The sequence below is a fragment of the Stigmatopora argus genome, chromosome 4 (assembly GCF_051989625.1).
Source record: "Stigmatopora argus isolate UIUO_Sarg chromosome 4, RoL_Sarg_1.0, whole genome shotgun sequence".
Taxonomy (NCBI): Eukaryota; Metazoa; Chordata; class Actinopteri; order Syngnathiformes; family Syngnathidae; genus Stigmatopora; species Stigmatopora argus.
In genome coordinates, this window is record NC_135390.1 from 20,335,919 (window position 1) to 20,359,431 (window position 23,513).

The window sequence follows — 23,513 nt, forward strand, 5'->3', positions numbered from 1 at the left end:
TATATTTTAATTAATGTTTTATGTGGGGAAAAAACATGGCAAAAAGTGCAAATATTCTCTTAATTCCTTAATTTTTCATTGAAAAGTGAACATTTGATTTCAATTTGATTTTTAAAAAAAAACATCATATGAATGCCTTTTATGACTTGATTTCTTTTGTGGGCCACCACACCGAATCATTTGAATAAAACCCACGCGAGCCTGGGGAGAACATGCAAAGTCCACACTGTCGGGATCCACCTTGGATTGAACCCTCAACACCAGAACTGGAGTGTTTGGTCTCTAATTTGTGCATTTTTTGTTTTTTAAATGTCTAAAATAACAATGCAATGTGACCTACTTACGTGCAGCTCTGGAACTGATCAAGACCGCCATCGAGAAGGCGGGCTTCACCGACAAAGTGGTGATCGGGATGGACGTGGCCGCCTCCGAGTTCTTCATCGAGGGCAAGTACGACCTGGACTTCAAGTCCCCGCCCAACGCGGCGCGGAACATCAGCGGCGAGGAGCTGGCCGCCATCTACCAAGGCTTCATCAACAACTACCCAGGTCCGCGGGTGTGCGTTTAGGAGTGGCTTTTAGCCCTCCCTAACGGTGCACGTATCCATTATCCGTACTCCCGTGTCACGCTCTCATTCCCTGTGTCACAAAAAAAAAAGGAGAACAAGTGAGCCGGTTGCCTCCTCAGCCCGCCTGCCGCAATTAGACCTCTTAAAGAGCTTTTAATTACGCGTTACGGTGCTCGTTTGGCAGGCGAGGACGAGCCTCTTTGCCCTCATAATAGCATGTGCAACTGTGTGTAACGTGATTGCACAGCGGTGGAAATGACTTCTAGAGCACTTAGCCTCAAGGCCAGCAATCTGGGATTTTTTGAAATTTGTCGGGTTTTTTTTTCTACCCACAGTTGTTTCCATCGAAGATCCCTTTGACCAGGACGATTGGCCGGCTTGGACTCAGTTCACGGCCTCAGTGGGGATCCAGGTAAAAGACATCAAGAAAGCATTTCAGATCATTTTTCATACCGGCCAATTTATGTTTTTTTCCTTTTTTTGATCAATTCAAATTGTGTACGCCGTGTAAGAACTTTTTTATGTTTTTTTTTTTGTAAAACTGATCTGGTTTTACCCATTTCGGCTCTAATCCGGATCGTCTCAGTCACTGATAGCAGACCAAAACGTCATCGTCGAATGCTAATATTGTCATGGTTTAAGCATGATATGCGTACGCGCATTCCCCTTTCACACGTCCGCCTTTTTACTATATAAATATAGCGCGTCAGCAAGCAATGTACCCAGACAGTCAAGCTGTGAGCGTCATTCAGCGACATCTACAGAATCTTGAATTTACTGCATACTGATTGGGCACCCCGTCCACTTTGGAGAAAATTTTAGACTTTCAAGTGTGCCATATGTGAGTAAATATGTATTTTTTTTTATCACTTAATAAGGGGAATTGCAATCATTAATAAGGGGAGCAATTGGCCGAGGTTGACAAGTAGGATTTTTATGGACGGAGAGTTTAAATCTCCATTTTCTGGAAGGGCAGGTTAGAACTGAATTCACATTAAGGACAAGTTAGAATTGAATTTTCTGGAAGGAGAAGTTCATTTTTAGAAGTTCAAGGGCAAAAAAAAAATCAATTTTGAATTTGGGTCGGATGATCTGGAAGGACGAGTTGGAGCTTTTTTTTTTATAGTAAGAAGAATTAAAGGTCAATTTTCTGTCAGGACGCTTTGGAACTAAATATTCAAGTTAGAGTTCAATTTTCTGGAAGGACGAGTTACATTTTTGAAGTTGATGGGCAAATTAGAGTTCACTTTTCTAGTAGGATATGTTCGTGGTGATTTTTCTGGGAGGACCAGACTTTTATGATAGGAGAAATTAGAGCTCAATTTTGTGACAGGACAAGTTAGGACTCCATTTTCTGGATGGACAAGTTGGAATTGACGTCTTAGAATTTAAGAAGTTAATTATTTTGGCACATTTGACAGCCCCGATCTAGACGGATAGACCGGCTATCATCACATCTGTACGGTACGGATATTTTACAGGTGGTTGGGGACGATCTGACGGTCACCAACCCGCGTCGGATACAACGCGCCGTGGAAGACAAGGCCTGCAACTGTCTGCTGCTCAAAGTCAACCAGATCGGCTCCATCACGGAGGCTATCAAGGCGTGAGTACCTGCGGGCAGGCGGACTTTGCGTTTCCATCCAGAAATGGCATCTACGCCTCCTTCTCCAGATGTAAGCTAGCCCAGGAGAACGGCTGGGGCGTGATGGTTAGCCACCGCTCGGGTGAGACCGAGGACACCTTCATCGCCGACCTGGTGGTGGGTCTCTGCACTGGACAGGTGAGAAACACACCAGACCTGCCCAAAAAAAAAAAAAACTGAACTTTGAGCGTATATTCTTGATCCTCTGTTAAGAATGTCTACATACCTGTCAACTTGTACGTTTTATACGTATTTTATACGTTTTTTTACCATTTCAAATCATGTACGCCGTACACCGACTTTTGTACGGGGAATTTTTTTTATTTTTTTATTTTTTTTATCGCCAATATTTATGAAAACCGATCTCAACAAGACCGTTTTGGCTAAAATCCAGATTGGGCTGGTAGCCAACGACGCTACTGTCATCGATCGTTACTATTGTCACGGTATACCAGCAAAAATTATCCTCAATCGTATGTATTTTTTTTAGCGGTGCGTACGGCAATATCGATAAAGGATGACATGCGCATGCGTAGATATACATAGAGTAAATATCGTGGAAGCAAGCATGGAGGAGCCACCTAGTAAGAAACGAAGAACTCAAGGATCGGGTCGACACCAGAAAGAATGGGAGTTACCGCGAGTAAACATGCGTCGTACGGTGTTTGTAAGTTTTTTGGGGGGGTTTGTAAGGGGAATCATAATCATTTATAAGGGCAGTTATCGGCAGAGGTTGACAGGTATGTGTCTATGACTTTCATTGAAACTTCAATTAACCAGAGAATATTGAAATCTCCTTTTAGATTAAAACCGGGGCTCCGTGTCGTTCGGAACGTTTGGCTAAATACAATCAGCTGATGAGGTGAGTAACCACACCCAGAAAGCCACCAAGTACAGATTCAGTGCTCATTTCGATCTCTTGTTTTGTCTTTTTTTTTGCTTCCTTCAGGATTGAGGAGGAATTGGGCGATCAGGCTCGCTTTGCCGGACACAACTTTCGCAACCCCAGCGCACTTTGAGCAGCCCGCCGCTGTCGTTGCGCCAAATCCACGGCGAAGGCTCGCTTTATTGAACCCAAGCTTTGTTGTGACAGTATGTGGCTGAGTTAACCGACTTCCCCGCGCTGACCGCCGTTCCCCGTCTTCCATTTGGATGACTTTCCTCTCCTAGTGTGCTTTTTGTGGTCCTCCCTGACTTTCCCACTGTGAACATTAAACGGCTTGAAACGAAGTTGTGTCAAACTAAATGTGACGAATAAAAAGATGGGTGTGTGCTGCTGACTCAATAGTTGTAGTATCGCCATGGTGTGTTTTGTTTTTGAAATTCAGAGCAGCGTACACAACAGTCAATATTTTGCTCATCTTGTTACATTATGGATAGCGCCTTCTATGTTTAAGTTTAACAATGACAACGTTGCATTCATTTGTGTGAAAATACTTCTTTTTTGATGCTAGTATTCTCAACATACAGTTTTAAAATGACTTTAAAAAAAAATATTTCCATGCTTTAGGTAATAATCCATCTTGAAATTAGTTTTAGCTCAGTTTACATTATTTTAAGGTTTTTATCTGGCCTGGGATTTGTCTGGAGCAGGAATAAAAATAAATACAACTCCCTAAAAGATCATTTTTGGCTGACATGACGTCTGCCTTTTGTCAAAGGTGGTTAATGAGTTAAAAAAATATTTTGCTGTCAAAATTGTTGCAAAAATATAGTGTGGCTGGGTTTATTCATAAAAAGCTGCACTGAAATATTGTCATAGATAAAAGATTTGGATTGTTTGTAAAAAAAAAAAGTTTTGTTTATAGTAGAATGACTTCCTGACACTTGCAGCGATAATATCGCCAGATAATCGTTATCGTCACCCTTCTATCGTATCGTATAAACAGCTCCTTGGGACCTAGCGGGTGTACCTAAAATTTTATCCGACTTTACATCGTAATCACGTGCAGTTTACCACGACACCTGCAGTGTCGCGGTGCGAACGCCAGGAGGAGCCCGTGAGAGCCGTGCGCCGCTGCGTAACGATTACGACTGTAAAAAAAAAAAGGATGGGAGGGGTGGGGAACTTGTTAAAACGCGCAAGCGCAGTCGACACAGTCTCCGGCCGGGTTGCTATGGCAACCACACAATAGGAGACGGGACAGGGGGCTGCGTAAAGGAGAGAGAGAGCGAGAGGGAGGAGAAAGAGGAGGTCTGCAGAGCCGCTTGGCTGGACACAAGCTTTTCTCAGACAGACAGCTGCAGGACAGACGACCACTGACAAAAATCACCATTGTAACTCCAACTGTTTGCTTATTTTTGCAAGCCGAATAGCAATATTTAGCCAACTGTAAACCTGATCCCCTCCCGCTCCTGTTTTGAACCCCCCCCCCCCCTTTTCTCGGGAGTCTCTCCTGATGCAAATCACGCCTTCCTCTCTCTCTCTTTCTCTCTCTCTCTCTCTCTCTCCCTCCCTCTCTCTCTCTCTCATCGCTCTCTCCATTCCCTTTCACAGTCAGACAGAGGTATATATAGATATATAAAAAGTCGTCTTGGAGGAAGAAGGGGGTAGGTGGGAAAGAGGAGGGGGCTCAACCAAAAAAAAAAAAAAAAAAAAAGAGGGGGGTGGGGAAGAGGCGAGTGCACATACGCATCAATTTGTACAGTTCAGTTTTTTCCACGCCGCCACGAAAGAAGATTTGAGCCGCATTGTTGCTATCCCCCGCTCGCCGCTGCCTTTTTTTTTGTGTGGAGGTGCGACATGAGGCGTTGCGAGAAAAGCCAACAGAAAGGAGGGCGAGGAAAGGAAACGGGGGAGTGAGGAGCACCACGCATCGCTGGATATTAAAGGTAAGCACAATTAAGGGGAGGAGGTAAAGGGGGGAGGCGAGGGGGTGCCGTAGAATGCACGCTTATGCCGTGTTTTGGAAGCTACGCCGGCTACGTTACGCACCTCTTGTTTTTCCCATTGTGCCTTTTTGTCATCCCAGTGCTGCGTTCAAGATGACGGCCACATTCCTGCAAAGCAAAAAAAAAAAAGGGGGGGGGTTGTGGAGGGTCTCCGGTGCTAGATGCAATCATTCCGCCATTCCGGTTCCTATCATCTATGCATGTGGTGTTTTGGTGTTTGTTCCCGGTGCGTCCCCGTCAAACTGTTTGTCCCGGTATGTGTATCAATTACACTGCAGTGGGATCATAGCTGCGTATTGACCGAGAGTGTGGCTTATGTTAGGGTACTCCACGGCCACCTGTACCGTGCACCCGTGGGCCCTTAAGCACGTGTTGGCGTTCTTGTTTTTTTTTTGGTGTTTTTTTTTTTTTGATTGTGTGGCTCTCATCGTCTTCGTCACTGCAGCGTGCACGAATAATTAATGCACAGTCATGTGTAGCGAGCGTCACCCCCCCATCGGCCCCCCGTCGCCGCCGCGGACGGTGTTTGCACACACGCACGGCTGCTAAAAATGACACTTTCCCCATCTGGCGTTGTGCACTATTTATATCCCTCATTGAAAAACACTGGCCGTTTTTCACTTCTGGCATGAATGAATGGATGCGGCCATCTTTTTTTTTTTTTTTTTTTTTGGTCACGGGCGGTTATTCTCGTAGCGTAAATGAACGTGTGGGGTTTGCCAGTCGTCACCGGGTCGTGTAGGTTGACCACAAGTGGTGGAGGGTTAGGGATGTTGTGGTCAGCGGTGGGAGGGGGGGCAGGGTGGGGGGGCAGGGGGGGGTTCCATTTGCCGGACTGGGCGATAAATACCCACGCATGCCTGGTGTATAATCCCTAATATCAAGTGTTCTTTGATGAACAAACCGCTAGGGCTTTCGATGTGTGCCAGTAGGTTTTTGGCAGCTGCGTGGTGAAAAAGTGGCGGCTTTGCTGTGGAGAGAGGCATGCTGGGAATTGAAATGCTGAAACAAGGCTTTTGCAGTTGTAAATGACATGTTTCAACACAATGGCGCAAATTCCTCTGCTGCCCAGTTCCATTTTGCGGGTGACCAAGGCATCCCCTTGTGTCTCTAAACTACGTGTGTCAAAGTGGCGGCCCGGGGGCCAAATCTGGCCCGCCGCATCATTTTGTGCGGCCCGGGAGAGTAAATGATGAGTGCCGACTTTCTGTTTTAGGATGAAATTAAAATGAAGAGTATAGATGTATATAAAATGTCCTGATTTTTCCCTTTTTAAATCAATAATTGTCATTTTTTCATCAATTTTTTCTGTGTTTTTAGTTCAAAAATCATTTTGTAAAATCTAAAAATATATTTTAAAAAAAGCTAAAATAAACATTGTTTAAGATCTATAAAAACTGAATATTCAGGGATTTTAATCCAGTTCTTTTAATCGATTTATAAATAAAAAAAATTGAAATATTATATCTAAAATGGTCCAGCCCACGTGAAATCAAGTGGCCCGCGAACCAACCCGAGTCTGACACCCTTGCTCTAGACCTTGTCTTTTTTTTTTTTTTTAGAAATCTGCCTTTGACCCCTTTGTTTATAAATCTTTTCAGGATTTCCAAGTGAAGCCAAAGAAGTAACCCCTTTAGCCCGTGCAATGGTTTGTGTCGTGAAATGGACGGTATAAAGAAGAAATCATGAAAACTCGGACTCACAAGGAATCGGTACGAGCAAACAACAAGCATGGATGACATACTTAAAATACTTATTAATGGACTACTTACCTTTTTCCGGCCTTGCAGATGCCCATGCGTAGCGGGCGGCGGCGTGGAGCCAGCGAAGAGAGGCGAGGTCGACGCCCGCACGCCAGTCCTACTCGTCTTGAGCGCAACGACAGACAGACTGTACGCAGCCGCTTTGTTTTTTTAAGTTTGCATGATTTGGGCGCCTGAATAGAGACAGAAAGCCTTGATTTCATTTGGTAGACATTTTTGATACGTACGGGTGCGTTTGATCTAAAAACAGAGGTATTGAAACGCGCGAGGAAAGAATTCAAAGTATCGTGTCGTTGTAGCCAAGAGGTGGCGGCGGTGAGGAAGTGGCTGGGAACCGCTTCAGTCGCAGATCACAAGGCCATGATTCATCGGAGAGCGAAGGGGAGGAACTTGTATCTCCTGCGAAAAGGCAGAAAGTTCAGGTTTGTCTTACATTTCATCAGCCGCTTACGCAAAGCTGGAAATCATTGGGGTGTCCGACAAATACGGAGAAATATGTTCTGGCGACGGATCCGTTAACAACACGCTACATAGATCCTTCTTGACTGGATTCACAAATGAGCTTTTCTTGTCAGGATTCGGCAGCCGCCCCGAACCCGCCAACGTCAACACACGGCGCTGACAGCTTGGCTCCCCCTGCGGTCCCGCCTCCCACTTCGGCGGCCGGCCAATCGCGCGAGAGCGACAATGAGGACGGCCAATCCCAGGGCAGCAGGAGTTCAGTTGTGGGGAGCCTGGCCAATAGCAGCAGCAGCTTGAGCAGCGGGAGGGACATCGACCAGGACAATCGTTCCTCGTCGCCCAGCCTCTCCGCCTCCCCCCTGGGTAGCCTCGACTCAGACTCCGAGGGCCCCGATTCGCCGAAGCCGGGAGAGAGGGAACGGGAGAAAGGCAAAGACGGAGGGGCGGGAAGCGTGTCCGGAGAGGACAGGAGGGCGCCACGAGACCGGAGAGGGGAGGATCCCCGTGGAAGCGAACAAAAGACAGATCCGACGGATGCCAGAATCGAGGACCTGGCGCTGAAGCCCGTGCATCCTTGCCCCTCCTCGGTCCGCGGGACCGGCGATTCTTCCCCGACCGACAGCGGCGGTGGGAGGAAGTCCTATTTCTCCCTGGACTCCAAACTCATGTGTAAAGTGGAGTACGGCGGATCAACGGGCGCCGACGTGGTGCCCGGCGGCAATAGAATGAATTCCAAAGCCAACGCACAATGTGTGACAAAGACATCTGCCGCGGCTGGAGATTTTTCTCACAACAGCCCCGGCATTCCCCTCTCCTTGGCCCCGCCCCTTCCCCCTCCACCTGCTCTAAAACCGCTGGAGATTGGCGGACAAAATCTCCCCGCCGAGGTCAAGATGGAAAGAGACAAAATGGACAAGGCGGAGAAGCACCTAGACAAGTCCCAGTCGACACCCCCGTCTCTCTTGCAGACTGGGCCGCATCCCCAATCTCAATCACAAGCCCAAAGTCAAAGCAACACCCACGGCCATCATTACAGCTCCCCGAGCTGGCAGGGTGGCACAGCGAGCGGTTGCCAGGGGAATTGGGGCTACACCCGTTACCCCGGCAACCATCACCCACACCAGCATCAGCCCCCAGTGCAGCAACAGCAGCTCCCCTCCGTTTACAACCCGCCGTCCTCCCGACACTCTTCTTACCTCCCCCATCCGCACGCTCACACCCACAGGGAGTACCTTCCCAGGTACGCCGGAGGGGAGAGAGAGCGGGGGGCCGCGGGAGACAGAGAAAGGGGAGCCAGGGGGGAATGTGTAGGGAGGGAGCTCAACAGGGACTTCTCCGCTCCCATGGGTAACAACAGCAACGCTAGCGGTGGAGGTAGTAGCGGTGCGCCAAATAGCATCCAAGGCAGGGACTTTTCAAGTCTTTCGGTCGCTCAGAACCGGGAGTTCCAAGGCTCGGCGAGGGAGGGGCCTACTACTATCGGCGCCGACAGAAAAGACTTTCTCCCAGCTTTCCGCGACAGGGAGCAAGACAGGGAACGTGATGCGGGAAGAGAGTTCTCAATGTCAAACCAAAGCCAGAGTAGAGACTTTGGTCCAAACGGAGCTGGAGGGGGCCATCCCAGGGACAAAGACCGAGGCAGATGGGCTGAGTTTGGAGGCCAAACAAGAGAGGTTGGAGGAGGAAACTGTAACCCCAACAACAACTCTTTGGCTCAAGGAAACCACCCAAGTTCAAATAGCGGACTACCTGTGAACCCGATGCTGAACCGAGATCCACCGCCGTCACCCCAAAACAACAATCCCCACCCTTCTCATTCCTCCCTGCCCCCACACTCCTCCAACTTAGCCAGTCGGGAGTTTCCTCCTCCCATGGACCCGGCACAGACCCCTTCTTCTGCCGCTGACCCTTTTCACAGAGAGTATCCTCCCACCGGTGGGAAAGATTTCAATACGGTGGGACCTCCCTCTGCTGCAACTAATCGAGATTATCTCAGCCCACCTGGCGCTACTTCCAATCTAGTAAGAGAGTTCTCGGTGCCGCCGGGTGGGATCCAAACTCCCCATTCCTCTCATCCCCACTACCAGTCTGCCCCGAGAGACAGGGAGCGGGAGTCAAACCTGCGAGAGTCTGCACTGTACCAAAACCGTGGAGGTCCAAACCAACCTCCTACACTTTCCCCATCCTCCTCAAGCGGTCACGGACACCCTCCAAACGCTGCCTACGCCGCTCCACAAGCTCCTTTGCCGCCATCCCAATCCTCTCATGCCCAGCAACTCCCACCGGGTATGCCACCCAATGCCCGCCCCCCACTCTACCAGTCTTCTGACCAGACTCCCCCGACGCACGTGTCTCCGTTACCCAGCCCGTCCACGAATCAAATAGCGGGCTTCTCGTCGTTTCCCCCCGGATCCGTTTCCGCACCCAACGTGCCACTGCCCGGGCCGGGTGTTTCGTCCAGCTGCTCACCCGGATGCCGACCTTCCCCTTTACATGGCGCCTTGAACAGCCACCCAACCTTCAGTGGAACGTACCACTCCAATGGAAGCAGCGGCAATAGCATGGCTAACAGCAATAGCAACAGTGGCACGCCCACAAACAGCAATACCAACTCCCAGTCGCCTCCCAACCTCTCCAAGGGCCCCCCACCGCTCACAAACAGCGTTACGACACCCGGTGCTAGTTTGCCACATCCCGGCGGAGACGGCCATTCCGATTCGGGTCCACCCACGACCACCGTCATCAAAGAGGAGCCGCCAGAAGACAGGGATGAGAGCGAAAGTCCGCCACCGGTTTTGAGAAGCCCTTCTCCTGAACCTAAGTCTGTAGACATCCCCATCCACGCTAGCCAATCGGCAAGGTAATATCAGAGAGGCTAAAATCCCAGCTGTGGGTTTCACTACGTTGTGATGCGGTATTGATCTTGATAGGTGGGTTAAAATGACATTGTACTCCATCGCTTGTCTAGATTCCACAAGGTCCTGGATCGAGGCAGTAGCAACTCCTGCGCCCGCAGCGATGTCCTCTTCGTTCCGTTGGATGGCTCCAAATTATGGAAGAAGAGAAACGAGGTGATAGAAAGAGCTCGGAGGGAAGTTGAGCAAAGGGCCCGAGACATACGAGAAAAAGAACGAGAACGCGAAAGGGAGCGGGAGCGGGAGAGGGAATTGGATCGCCATCTGCAGGTAGGTTGAAGAAAAAAAACATTGTGTGTATGTTAATTACCGTTGACAAGGTCCCAAAAAAGTCATAATATTCCCGTGGTTTTTGTTTTTGTCTTGTCTGCAGCAACAAAAAGATGCAAATGCCAATGCGGCAGCTCGCCAGGGGTCCTCCCTCTTCTTCCCCTCTTCTTCCTCCATAATCCTTGACCCTTCATCGTCATCCTCCTGTCCGGGCAACCCCAACGCGCACCCGACACATCACGTTCAGCATCATCCCTCGCACCCGCACGCTCACCTTCCTCCGGCACACCACATTCATCCGAGCCTCTCTCACGCAATCCCCCACTCTCTGCTCCTCCCATCCATGGCCGGAGCATCGGCGGTCGTCGGAGGCCACCAAGGTGGCCTGGGAATTGGTATAGGAGGTCCTTACCTTGGTCCTGATACCCCGGCCCTAAGAACCCTTAGCGAGTATGCTCGCCCTCATGCCATGTCTCCCTTGGGAGCAGCAGGTCGGGCCCAAGCACACCATCCTCAAATTCATCACGGTCACCCTCACGTCCACCCATCATTTTTTCTGCCACAGTTCCAGAATCACGCAATGGGTCATCCGCACCACCTACCGACTGATGCCGCAACGGCTGCAGCCATCTTGGGCTTTCTCTACGGCGGAAGCCTGGAAGGGGGCCCTGGAATCGGGGGGCATCCCGGGGTAGGAGGAGGAGGACCCGGAGGAATCGGTCCTTCGGGGTTGGGGGGAATTGGCTTTCCTCACGCGGTGGCCGCTCACCGGGATCGCATGAAGCAGGGATTTGAGTTTAAGAGCGACGATCGCATCTACCCACCGGTTTCCATTCATGACCCGGCGGCTCTTGCCCTCGCTCACTCTCATTCCCATGCCAATGCCCATACCCACGCACATGCCCACGCCCATGCACACGCCCACGCACACGCACATGCTCACTCCTTGCTTCTAGGGGGAGGTGGAGCAGGAGCTAATGAGGTGTCCCTTTATTGCACTCCGCCTCCCCCTGGGCCAGGCGGCCCACCACACCTCCAGAACCCGACACTGGCCCCAGCAGTCCGAGCTCCAAACCCGCCCGCCCCTCAGTCCCTGTCCAATCCACCTCCTCCGTCACTCTTACCACCTTCACACCCTACTCACCCATCGTCTGCCCCGACGCTCGCTGCCCAACCCCCGCCGGCCCCGGCTGCACCTCCACCGGCGGCTCCCCCTCCACCACCTGCTCCGCCGACCTCCAACGCCACCTCAATTCATCATGCAGTTCCCAATTCTTCTTTCCCCACTTCCCTGTCCACTCATCAACCTTCAGCCCCGGCCCCTTCCTCCGAGTCTTACCCGACGTCCACTCGGTCGCCGGCCTCTTTCGAGCGGGAACGCCGCGGCGAAGCAGATAGGGAAAGAGAACGGGACCGGGCTCCCCTGCCGACCTTTGGGGAGAGGGAGCGTGAGAGAGAGAGGGACAGGGAAAGGGAGAGGGAACGAGGTGGAAGTGGAGGAGGAGGTGGAGGCGCAACGGGAGGCAACACAAGTGGTGGAACGGGTGGAGGAAGCGGAGGAGAAAACATGGGTCGTGTCCAGATGCTGAACGTGACGCCCCACCATCATCAACATTCCCACATCCACTCGCACCTTCACCTGCACCAACAAGACACAGGTACTCACTGCTACTAACTATGCTACCTTGTTCGAGTCCAGATCCCCCAACCCCTCGATATGTCTCCGTTTTGCCTTCTTCCCCTTTCTTGGGCTCCTATTAAATATCTCCTTTATTTCCTATTACATCATTGGCATCCAGCGGCGGGCGGGGTTCACCCCCTGATGGACCCGCTGGCGTCAGGGTCTCCTTTGGCGCGGCTTCCTTACCCAGGAGCGACAATAGGCAACCCTATCCTGGCTCACCCCCTCACTGACAGCGAGGTGCTCCGCCAACAGCTGTTTGGTGAGGAGAAGACTCCTCGTCCATGTACTCGCTCACTTTTTTTACTCTCAAAACAGTAATCAAGTTTGTCGAGAATCTTTGGGCGGAGTCCCTGATGAATTTGCCACTGGGCCCCAGGTGCTCCTTTCCGTGACGTGCCCCAGCCGTCCTCCCTCACCGGTCCCATGTCGGCAGCCCATCAGCTGCAGGCCATGCAGCAGGCCCAGAGCGCCGAGCTGCAGATCCAGAGACTGGCCCTGGAACAACAGTGGATCCATCACCATCATCACCACTCCCTCACCCAGGACGAGTACTACAGGTATGTTCTTTCCAGTCAAGTATCGAATTGTCTAATATGCTAAACACCAGTTAGCACAACTCCTGACCAAACAAAACCCAACAAGATCTCTGCCAAAGTTGAAGAATCAAGATTTACCAAAAACTATTCCACTCCAGAGTCGTTTCCAACAGCTTCATCCAAAATTTACTGACTCAGATGACTCTATTTATTATAGTATTCTCTGGAGCATAAAAATAACAACAAACAACCCAAGAAGAAACACTTGGCTACGTTGACACAGCAGGTCAATTCCAATTTCTTCCGATTTGATTTTTTCAGGAACAATGCAAATGGGATTTTTTTTCAAAGGTTGAAAAAATCAGAATTGAACATCCCACTGTGCAACCTTGGTTACGATCGGAGTGAATGATTTTCATTTGATTGATTTTTTTAAAACTGGAATTGCTACTTTACTACTGCTCCAACATAGACTAGTCACTACGTATGGTTCCAACATAAACTGATGACTGTCTGTTCTGGGTTTTATTATATTTTTTCCTATCCTAAAAACGTAGCTTGCAAAAAATGTGAAAGGGGATTTTCCCTTCAAAATAACACATTTGTACTCCCTATTAAAAGCATGAATATGGAGGTGAAAATTGTGAATCAGGGGCGTCTTATACGAGAGAAATTGTCAAATTCAACGATTTCAAGGCAATTTTAAAGGTGCGGCTTATGCGAGAAAATACGGTACGTATTTGCTTTGTGTGGTGACATAATTGACTCTTCGTGTTTCTTCACAACTTCCCTTTTAGTCTATATCAAGGGTGTCAGACTCGGGTTGGTTCACGGGCCGCGTTGACGTCAACTCGATTTCATGTGGGCCGGACCATTTTAGATATAGTATTTTGATTTTTTTTAAATAAATGGATTAAAAGAACTGGATTAAAACCACTGAATATTCCGTTTTTTATAGATCTAAAACAATGTTTATTGTAGCTTTTTTATATATTTTTTTTAGATTTTACAAAATAATTTTTGAACTAAAAACACAGAAAAAAATAGATTCAAAAATGACAATTATTGATTTAAAGGGGGGAAAAAATCAGGAAATTTAATATACATCTCTACTCTTCATTTGAATTTGATCCTAAAACAGAAAGTCGGCACTCATCATTTACTTTCCCGGGCCACACAAAATGATGCGGCGGGCCAGATTTGGCCCCCGGGCCGCCACTTTGACACATGTGGTCTATAAGTTCAAAACATTGCAATTTAGCGTTTTATCTCTCACTAAATAAACTGCAGATGGTAGTAAATGTCCTGATTTGAGCATTAATAAATGTTTTTATTTGACCTTCCAGTCACCTGAAGAAAGAAAGTGACAAAACCCTGTGAGGGAGGGGCACGTAAGGAGTGGCGTGGAGGAAGAAGAAAAAAAAAAACGGGAGAATGTGTGCAAAGTTTCAAGAAAGCGATGCAAGACGAAAGCACTAAAAAACTTTAAAAGAGACAAAGACTGAAAAGAGAGCTGGACGGAGGACGACGACGCCGTGTCTCCGCCAAGTGCACCATGTTCAAGTTCCAGACTCTTTTCCTGCATTGTGATCTTGAACTTCAGTCCTGTTTTTGTAACGTGCTCTGTACAGTATCGGAATTGGACGGAGGCGGCAACAGTGCGACTCAGTTGGTGTAAAATACTCCAGGCCAGATGGAATGTGTACATGAGTCTTTTTAATGTCATTGCATGTAGCTAGAGGAGCGTACTCGGATCTGGTGGAACTTTTGGTTCTTCATTTTAGTAAAAAAAACACCCAAAAAAAAAAGAAAGAAAAGAAAAAAAACACCCTCATTTGTACCGGAGGGTTCTATATGCATGAGACCAGCCTTTCAATGTTCTGTTTACAACAGTATTGTTATCATTATTATTGTCGTCTGTTTGTTGATAATGGCATAATTCTATATACGGTACATATTATTTGTATTATTTTTTTACATTTTCATGCTATGACTGTCAGTCTTGATTTTTAAGTTGAAATTGACCTTGTGAAACAAGATGCAAAAGAAAAACCAATCCGGAAATAAATGATCTCTTTTTTTTGCTACGTCTCGTGGACTCCTTTACCTTAAGCGTATCGGTCCCCGTCTTTGTTTTATACAAGTCACTCATGCACAAAGCATATCAAATTCCGAGCGCGCCTCCCCCTCCCCCGTTTTGGACTCCCTTCTGCCCCCCCGCCAGTCAAACCCCTCCTCTGGCTTGGCCAGTGTGGCTAATAGGAGACACATGGGATGAGTGCGAGACATGGGAGTTGACTTGCTCCATTGAGAGCTGGCATTCCATAGTCGACTGTTAAAAATGGAAAAGAAAAGAGGGGGAAACGCCGAGAGGGGCTGATTCTGATTTACTGACTGTGTTTTCTGGCCACGTCCGGCCGGAGGAACCTCCTTCCAAACGGACACGGATCACCGAGCGAGGCCTTCAGACGCTGCGAGGATGTCTGGCAGAACAAACTGCAATCTCCGATCTTCCCCGAGAACCGGCGTGATATACTCTGCCCGTTGTTTGCTAAGGCTAAAAGACCCAGGGAAAAAAATAGGCAGCCAAATCTCGCACGGTGACGAACGGCACCGACGTGAATCGTCTCGAGCGAGGTTGCCTCGTTAAAAGTCACCTTGGAGAAGTGAGTCCATGTAATGTATAGAAAAGTGATTGTCCTCCATTTGACGACATGGCAGATGCTTAGGATATTCTTAGTGGTTTGGGAGGAAGGCCAAGGACATTGTGAGAGGAGAGCTTAAAAAATGGACGGACCATGTGAGGAGCGTAAACCACCATTTTTATGACAATGCATTTTATGATTTTTGATCATTCCAAATTGTATACGCCGTATAACAACTTGTGTACGGGATTATTTTAAGTACCGTATTTACTCGCATAAAATCTGCACCCTTAAAATTGCCTTAAAATTGTTGAATTTTACAATTTCTCGCGTATAAGCCGCCCCCCCGATTCCCAATTTTCACCTCCATATTCGTGGTTTTAATAGGGAGTACGAATGTGTTACTTTGAAGGGAAAATCTGAAGAAAAATCATCGCACATGGTATTTCTGAGATTCTGTATGAATCAAAAGCACATTATTAGGGTCAATATCATAGCAAAGTTAATATGCCTGTCTTTGTAAATGCAAAATATCAAAGTATTCAATTTGAAAAAAGAAATAGGTCTATCTTGATGAGAACCTGATGCTTTTTAAATGACAGAAATGACAATTTTCTTACCAAAAGATATTGTGGCGGCCAAATAGCTTCTAATGTCGAAATGTCTCGATTTTTTTTCCAATGGTTCGTATTACTGCAATAGTTGTCACTTTCAAACAAGAAATAAAAGAAAAAAATCTAAGCTGAATTTAGTTTTATTTATGTACAATCATTTGTTTTAAAAAAGGAAGTAACGTAAGCACAACCAGGAAGTGTGTCCGCAGCGGGATAGTGTTCACCAAGTCTCTAGGTGCAATAATAGCATGGGATGCACATTACGCAGGTATCAAGGCTGATATTTTACAATCGACAACTATTGGAATGGGCTGACATGGTAAACGCTACGAACACATGTTTCAAGGCTACTTGCGTCTGACCAGTCAGAGCACGTTTAACTAGGTAAGATGGCGACGCCCTGAGCAAGACAGGCACAAGTGAGTTTAGTTAGTTTGGGAAAAAAAATCCAAAAGAAGAATCGAACCCTCAACCCCTGAACTGTGATTCCAACACGCTAATCCCTCCACCACCGGTTTAATATCATATTAATTGTATTTAGAATTTTGATAGACTTACTCTAAGTGGCATTCAAATATTTTATCTTCCCATAGAGTGAAAATTCTTAAATGATTTTAAAAAATATACGGCATCGTAGTGACATAAACCAAAGTTAACTGCTGACTCATTCAATTAACCACGGACCACCGGGTCGCTAAATGGTCCACATGCTATGTTGTGACTACGTTGACATGTTTGATGTGACAAATAAAGCTTGGTGGCGTTCTGGAGCTGACGTAACATCTCCGCAGTCGTGTGTCTCCTCCCGAAGGAGCTGTCAAAGTCGATAAAGGTCACCCCGAGGCCACCAACCCTCTTTCACTGAACTGCGTATTTTCTGCGCTCACCGGCGGTCGAGAATTGAGGGAGGTTGTCATTTTCTAGTATCGTCACGTACGAGTCGCCAGAGACAGACGGTGAATAAGCGCGTCTCGTTCATCTTCGGGAGGCCACTCACGAAAGCAGTTGAGTGGGTCGGTCGTGCTCAGCCACTTCACTCCATTGCGTGGATTGGAGATGATCTCGGAGGATCACCTTGAAGCATCGTAGAACATCTTAAGGGCCGCCGGATGAGAGCTCTCAGCGTCGATGGGAGATTTTTCTACCTGCAAAATGATGCCATTATATTTCAGATTGGACACTTGGAAAGCAATGGCCATTTGAGAAATGAAATTTAAAAAAATTAGACGAATCTAATGACTGCGTATAAGTTGGGGTTCCCTACTTTGTGAGGAATTGTGCTTATCTATATTAAGAAATACAAACAAGATTCAGATGCCAAAAAGCAACAATGGTTGACGTAAATCTGTGGAAGTTAACACATTACATTTTTCAAACACCCACTAGCTTAGTGCTAATAGACCATCGCAAAACGCTATTTACACGTTAGCAAAAATGTGCTTGCTTTGCTTTATGTCATCTTTATAGGTTCAGTACATTTAGTAATAGGCTAAAAAACAACATAAGCTAAAATGTTTATTCTTTGCAAAAAGTAGCATTTTTATATTCGACGACATTGAGTACTGCACGTTTCGAAAATATTTGTATCTTATTTTATTAATGTAACTCTAATTGGTTTGTAGTGGTTTCTTATAATCATTTATTGGTTCAGGATATGGTTTTAAAATGAGTGGAACTTTTAAAAAATATTTCAAAACAAGAAATTGTCAAAGTACACGTGTATTAATTATTCTAACTGTTTCTGGCCACATCATAGTTAGCTAATTATCCATTTACTTTTCACCTTTTGCTTTAAATACACGGAGAAAAAGAATTGTATTTTGTGATTGTATTCTATTATCTACTATCGATTAGGTCTTACCTCATTTTATTTTTAATTTTTAATTCTGAGAAGCCTGTCGTCTTCAGGAAAAGTGTAGAATATTCGTATTACATGTATTTACTCGTTTCCAAACAAAGACTGCAAACATCCACTCACGGCCCGCTGCTGCCCTCTAGAGAATAACAAGTCAATTGCATCGATTCAGAATTCAAGCACAGAGCATTTTCCGTCATTGTTTTTATTTCTTTTCAGTGTAAATACAGTGTTGATAAAAAGTAGTCTTCATAAAAAGTAACAGTATAGATTTCAGTCATACAACATTTAAACCCTAAACAAGCTGAATGTACTTCAAATTGTTATAAAAAACAACAACACTAACAGCATGTAATCAATCCCAGCATTAAGAGGGTTTTTGAGTAGAGCATTCCAAACTGTGCTTGCATTTTTTATGCCTCTTAAGAGAATCCCTCCATTTATAGGATCTATTGCAGTAATTGCACACAAATGATTTGATGGTGCTGTGAAAGGTCTTGTGCCTGTCGAGATGTGATGGTTCCCAAAAGCTCTTGTTGCAAATTGTACAGCTGCACGACTTCTCGCTTGTGTGCAACTTCAGATGTCTGGTTAGCTGGGACTCCTTTTCATAGCCCTTGTCGCAAAAGCAGCAGATGTACGGCTTGTCGTTACCCGCTGGCTCGGGTTTCAAGTCGAAAGGTAAGACCGGGACCTTGACGTTGGACGGCGAGGCTGGCCTCTCCTTTGCGGCCCAGTCCAGAGTTTCTCTCGGCGAGGCTGGCCTCTCCTTTGCGGCCCAGTCCAGAGTTTCTCTCGGCGAGGCTGGCCTCTCCTTTGCGGCCCAGTCCAGAGTTTCTCTCAGCGAGGCCGGCCTCTCCTTTACGTCCCAGTCCGGCGCCTCCCTCGGCTCCGAACCGTGACCCGGCGAGTTTTCGCTCGGATTCCTTCCGGGATTTTCCGTCGGCTGCTTTGTGTCGTCGGAATCGACGATGCCGCTTCTGTCCTTAATTTGCTGGAACTCGGGGTACACCCTGTCTTCTGAAGGAGTAGTAGGAGGAGGAGGGGGAAGGAGGTGTTGGATATGTTCTTGAAGCTGGGCTCCGTGACATGAATCTAATGGGAAGAAAGAGATGAGGAAAATCATCAATGCTGATTAAGTTTATCTGCTAACTAAAGAACACCCGAATACAACTTTGAGATGAAAATATTGAAGTGAAAGTTTCTGAAGTGAGAGTTTGTCAGGTCTGACTATATCTATACCTCTACTTACGAACGTCTGTACATACAAAATATTCAGGTTACAAAGTGCCTCAATGGGAAATGTTTGTATCTTGTTACGAATGAAAATTCAAGTTCTGAAAGACGGAAAGTTCAAACAACCAATAGCTTCCCATTACTTGGTTGATTTGGCAACATCACATTACAAAACTAGTAAGTGTTCAAATACAAATATTTCACTAAAATGGGCCCATTCGCTGCCACTTTACAAATGAATGGCACATCAATGAAGAAATTTCCATCCGATGATACCCGTAGACATACAACGGCCATTTCAACAACAGTCATTCGCATTACAAATGTGGGGGTGACAAGCTAGTGATACCCTAACCACGCATTGGTCCGTGATTGGATAAAGGCCACTGAAGTGTCTGCGTGTTTCTGCTTACAAGTGGAAGTGAACGTTTCTGAAGTGATGGTTTATTTTTTCGAAAAATACAAAACAAAGCAGTACATTATTTGATAAATACATAAAATTCCCCCCATGGCTACAATTTTTTTTGCTGACCTATGAGAGTAAAGAAATAAATTACTGACTATTAATCATTTGGTAATCTAATCTTAAATCCCAATACAACATTTCAGTAGAAAGAATTCGATACTTTTCGATCAGAGAAAAAAAAAACACAAATATAGGTGTAAAGGAAATAGGAACGTCATTGCTAATGACAAACCTTGATGTTTTGGTGTAAGAATTACGTGAACTATGACTTTATTAATGCCAATGTCGTGAGATTTGTCAACATTATGTGAGCTGATACCCTTAAAATATGCTAACGTTGCGGTTGTCGCGGTAAAAATATAATATTGTTGATAGGAAAATTGTGTTTAATTTGCGGTATCATAATGCACGTGGGAATTTTTAACCCAAAATTCTAAAATAAGGAAACTAGAATAAATTTCAGTTTAGAAAGTAAAGGTTTCGGTCACACAATTTTGGTTTGTCTTAACCATAAAACAGGCTAAAAAGTCGGTGATATTACACGGATGTAAAACTCGTTTCGTTGTTTCTGAACCAATTTTAACGCTGTTAGTGTCGTTTTTGGGTGATTTTATGCGCTTTTGTAGATTTAATATCCGTGTTTTTTTCTAAAAACCTACCTGATTGCAGAAGATGCTGCAGCTGCGATCTGAGGTGCCCAACCTCCAAATCTATCACGTGGCAAAGCTCCATTTTGTACTCGTCGACTCTTTTTTCGACAAACTCAAATATTTCCTCGGCTAGTGTCGACAATCTGTCTTCGAGAAAACCCTTTAAGGAAAGCATGGTGTTTACGCGAACAACAAAAATTGGCACGTTTGTTTACTCTTTACTAGCTTACGGTCCGTTTGTAAACACGGAAGTGAGCTCACGACGGCGGTTCGTGGAACTATATTTCGACATTTAGCTAAACGCCCTCTAACGGAACGGAGGTGCAAATGCACGAGAAGCTTGCTTTACCCATTCATTATAAAATATTTTCTAAAAGTGCAACAGGTCAAAATAAACGTTATTTCAAGATAAATTGAAAGCGTGTTTCTTCTTACATCTGCTAAAACGTTTTAATGTTTAAATTAATAAATTAAATCGAAAAAAATCAAATCTTTGTAATTACTCGCATAATCAAACTAATTATTCGATAGACTAATCGATTATTTAAATAATTGATAGCTGCACCTATCTAGTTCACGAGATACAAATATGAGCACACTTACTAGAAAACAAATCGAAGAATACATATTGTGTCTCAAATTTAGTTTATTATAGTATTTTCTCCCTCCGAAAAAGACCATGACACGTTATTTATGGTCACGCCCCTTTAGCGAAGGGAGCCAATGGGAGCGCGGCTCATGCGAGGTTATACGAACGAAAGCCACTGGGTCTTTAACACACAAACACACACGCACACACACATAGGACAGATGACACAGGTATAAATTGAAACACTAAAGGACAATAAATGTTTTCGTGGCTTCCCTCACAAATAACTGATTGACTGCCATTGACGACAATGGACGTCCAATCCATCTCAACTGGAATCAATTTTAAATGGAGTAGAAGTCTACTCATTACAGATCTTAACAGAACGACGATTGCTCTATCATCGTCAATGGCACTGACAAAAATGTATTATTCATTTAAAAATAGTATTAATAAATTTTATTGATCTCAGGGGCCGCTATTTTATCTAATTTGTGACAATGGGCAGTACCTGACAAGATGGCGGCCCTCCGAGGCAATTGAAAAGAATTTATCGGGTCAGGTTCCACAAATACAGAACAACACGATATTTGCAAATATTACTGCTTGCCACTATTCAATTCAATTCAATGGGTTTTGATCAAATTAATATGACCTTATGCACACATTTCAAAAAATCAGTTATATTTCACTTTAACCAATAAAAACCACAAAGCAACGTTTACATTTTTGTAGCTGAAGCATTACATTTCTCTAAAAATGTTTTTTTTTTTGCAAATCTGTGAATCTAAAAGATCAGAATATGAATTATGCATGCTTTGCGATTCGATCCATTTAATTGGATTATCAGGGTACTATTGGGAAATCAATCATTTCATAATGACGATAGTGTTGATTCTTTGGACACAATATGATATTTACCAATAATACAGTCTACAGGGATTTAATTTGATAATACCATTTTTAGATGACAATATTTACTATTTTCCTGCTATTTTAATTTAAAAAATGAATAAATAAATAAACTATACAAACTGTTTTCCCCTGTTTTTAGTACATTTTTAAAAGTTTTCTTACAAAAGACTTTTGGAATTTTTTTAGGTCAACAATATCTTGAAACCATACCGCATGTATTAACTCATTTGTTTCCATTGACGGAAAAGGATAAAAGTTAATGTAAAAACTGATTTTTTTGACGATTTTCAGTAAGTGATTAGTTTTCGGGGCCATTGACCCGTAATGGACGTCAATGGCAGCAATTTAGTCAACTTATAAAACAAAATACAAGCTGTTTACATTGTCATTGTCAGTCTTAACAAGCTAAAGTTACTGTATAGTTTCCGTAAAAACACAACATTATTAGACAGATCTGTTGTTAATTCATTTGCTTAAGCGCAATGACCCAAAATGGCCGTCGTTACGGCGTAGCTGAGATTTTAAGTCATCTCCACGTATGTTTAGTGGACATGGGAGAAGGACGAAGTTCCCCGCGAGAGAACCTGAAAACCCATGTTTTTCTGAACAGTGAGACAGACTACCGAATAAATACAACTTACATAAATAGTACTTTTTTTTAAAGTGAGGTCATGGAGGCGCGTCGGGCCTTTTGTGGGCGATTCGCACGTGCCTCCCGAGAGACTCCATCCATTTGAAGGCCTTGCTGCAGTAGATACAGACGTAGTGTTTGCCTTCGGTGTGTATGGTTTGGTGTCTGTTGAGGGCGCTGGTGGTGACGAAGCTCTTCCTGCAGATGTCGCACCTGTAGGGCCTCTCGCCCGTGTGCGTCCGGATGTGGGCGGCCAGGTGGGAGCAGTTTCCGAAGCGTTTGTCGCAAACCGAGCAGGTATAGGGCTTCCCCCTGCCCTCGTCTCCGAGGCCGCCGTGGTAGAGGTGAAAGGGCAAGACGGGGTCGTGCAGGGCGGCCCTCACGCCCGACGCCGAGGACATGAAGTCCTTGATGTCCGACTCGAGATCTTCCAGGGGTTGGGAGCTTGGGCCAAGCCAGAATTGTCTGTGGTTGTTCTCGGGTTCTTTCTTGACTTGAGCGGTTTCGTCGGGAAGCTCCAGATTGCTGGTTCCTTCCTCGTTGAAGGGTTGGGAGTCATTGGCTTCCACATCTGCTGATGCTGATGACTCTTCGTGCTTTTGAGGAACCGGAGGAGGAGCGAGCTGCTGATGGGGGTGCACCTGCAGCAGAGCTCCATGACACGAATCTAAAGAGAAAACAAACATTCGCCCCAAAAAGTGTCATGCGACGCTTTTGGGTTCATAAAGTGGTTTGAAGCTCAGAAACCGACCTGACTTGAGGAGCCTCAGCTGCATTCGGAGACGACCTATCTCCAAGTCTTTCACACGGCAAAGCTCCTCTTTGTACTCGGCTATTGTCTTCTCGACGGCGGCAAAAATTTCCTCCGCCACCGCCGTGAGCCTCTCGTTGAGAAAAGCTTTCAAGGAGAACATTTCGGTCGCCCCGAGTGCGGTTTAAAAGCAAATTGAGACTCCCAGACGTATTTTTTAGTTGGACCCTGAACGTCACGCTTGGCTTGTAAATACGGAAATGAGTTTCCCAGGGAAGAAATGTGCTCCGCGTTCATTTGCTGACCCCTGCTGCACAGGAGGTGAATTGAATATAAAACGTAAAACAATGGACATTTTATTTATTACGTTTTTTCCTTTTAAATTTACTTTTATGTTTCTTTTTTGCAATTTTAAGATTTTCTAGA

General features: G+C 45.7%; 4 protein-coding genes and 1 long non-coding RNA gene across 11 annotated transcripts in view; 2 read left to right on the forward strand and 3 right to left on the reverse strand.

Annotated features, from left to right (window-relative positions):
• The window catches only part of LOC144073135 (gamma-enolase), a 7,602-nt gene extending 4,104 nt beyond the window's left edge, over positions 1 to 3,498 (forward strand). The window contains exons 8-13 of the mRNA XM_077598727.1: positions 351 to 548; positions 904 to 980; positions 2,050 to 2,174; positions 2,243 to 2,351; positions 3,017 to 3,075; positions 3,163 to 3,498. Coding sequence (XP_077454853.1) covers positions 351 to 548; positions 904 to 980; positions 2,050 to 2,174; positions 2,243 to 2,351; positions 3,017 to 3,075; positions 3,163 to 3,232 — 638 coding nt within the window. The 3' untranslated portion in view covers positions 3,233 to 3,498. The remainder of the gene's footprint in view (positions 1 to 350; positions 549 to 903; positions 981 to 2,049; positions 2,175 to 2,242; positions 2,352 to 3,016; positions 3,076 to 3,162) is intronic.
• On the reverse strand, positions 1,934 to 17,974 carry LOC144073138 (uncharacterized). The gene is made up of 5 exons (XR_013300019.1): positions 17,856 to 17,974; positions 16,992 to 17,139; positions 6,878 to 7,267; positions 5,149 to 5,213; positions 1,934 to 2,369 (listed from the first exon to the last, which is right to left on the reverse strand). It is a non-coding gene; the product is annotated as an uncharacterized LOC144073138 (long non-coding RNA).
• atn1 (atrophin 1) lies at positions 4,807 to 14,822 on the forward strand. 6 transcript variants are annotated; one of them, XM_077598720.1, is made up of 10 exons: positions 4,807 to 5,045; positions 6,707 to 6,817; positions 6,896 to 6,997; positions 7,168 to 7,290; positions 7,444 to 10,190; positions 10,299 to 10,515; positions 10,619 to 12,173; positions 12,315 to 12,482; positions 12,576 to 12,756; positions 14,082 to 14,822. In XM_077598720.1, exons 2-10 carry the CDS (start codon positions 6,791 to 6,793, stop codon positions 14,113 to 14,115), a joined length of 5,154 nt encoding a protein of 1,717 aa, XP_077454846.1. In that variant the 5' UTR covers positions 4,807 to 5,045; positions 6,707 to 6,790; the 3' UTR covers positions 14,116 to 14,822. The 6 variants fall into 6 exon arrangements, 5 of the variants coding, with proteins under 5 accessions (XP_077454846.1, XP_077454847.1, XP_077454849.1 ...); XM_077598721.1 differs by having other exon boundaries at positions 12,315 to 12,458; XR_013300018.1 differs by lacking the exon at positions 14,082 to 14,822 and having other exon boundaries at positions 12,302 to 12,482; positions 12,576 to 12,726.
• Positions 17,975 to 18,038: 64 nt separating the features above from the next.
• On the reverse strand, positions 18,039 to 20,475 carry LOC144073234 (uncharacterized). Of its 2 annotated transcripts, XM_077598916.1 has the most exons (3): positions 20,211 to 20,475; positions 18,608 to 18,944; positions 18,039 to 18,562 (listed from the first exon to the last, which is right to left on the reverse strand). In XM_077598916.1, the coding sequence occupies exons 1-3, from the start codon at positions 20,374 to 20,376 to the stop codon at positions 18,217 to 18,219; spliced, it is 849 nt and encodes a 282-aa protein (XP_077455042.1). In that variant the 5' UTR covers positions 20,377 to 20,475; the 3' UTR covers positions 18,039 to 18,216. The 2 variants fall into 2 exon arrangements, with proteins under 2 accessions (XP_077455042.1, XP_077455041.1); XM_077598915.1 differs by having other exon boundaries at positions 18,039 to 18,944; positions 20,211 to 20,473.
• Positions 20,476 to 21,196: 721 nt separating this feature from the next.
• On the reverse strand, positions 21,197 to 23,338 carry LOC144073108 (uncharacterized). Its single transcript, XM_077598678.1, has 2 exons — positions 23,088 to 23,338; positions 21,197 to 23,003 (listed from the first exon to the last, which is right to left on the reverse strand). Exons 1-2 carry the CDS (start codon positions 23,248 to 23,250, stop codon positions 22,375 to 22,377), a joined length of 792 nt encoding a protein of 263 aa, XP_077454804.1. The 5' UTR covers positions 23,251 to 23,338; the 3' UTR covers positions 21,197 to 22,374.
• Between the last annotated feature and the right edge of the window lie 175 nt (positions 23,339 to 23,513).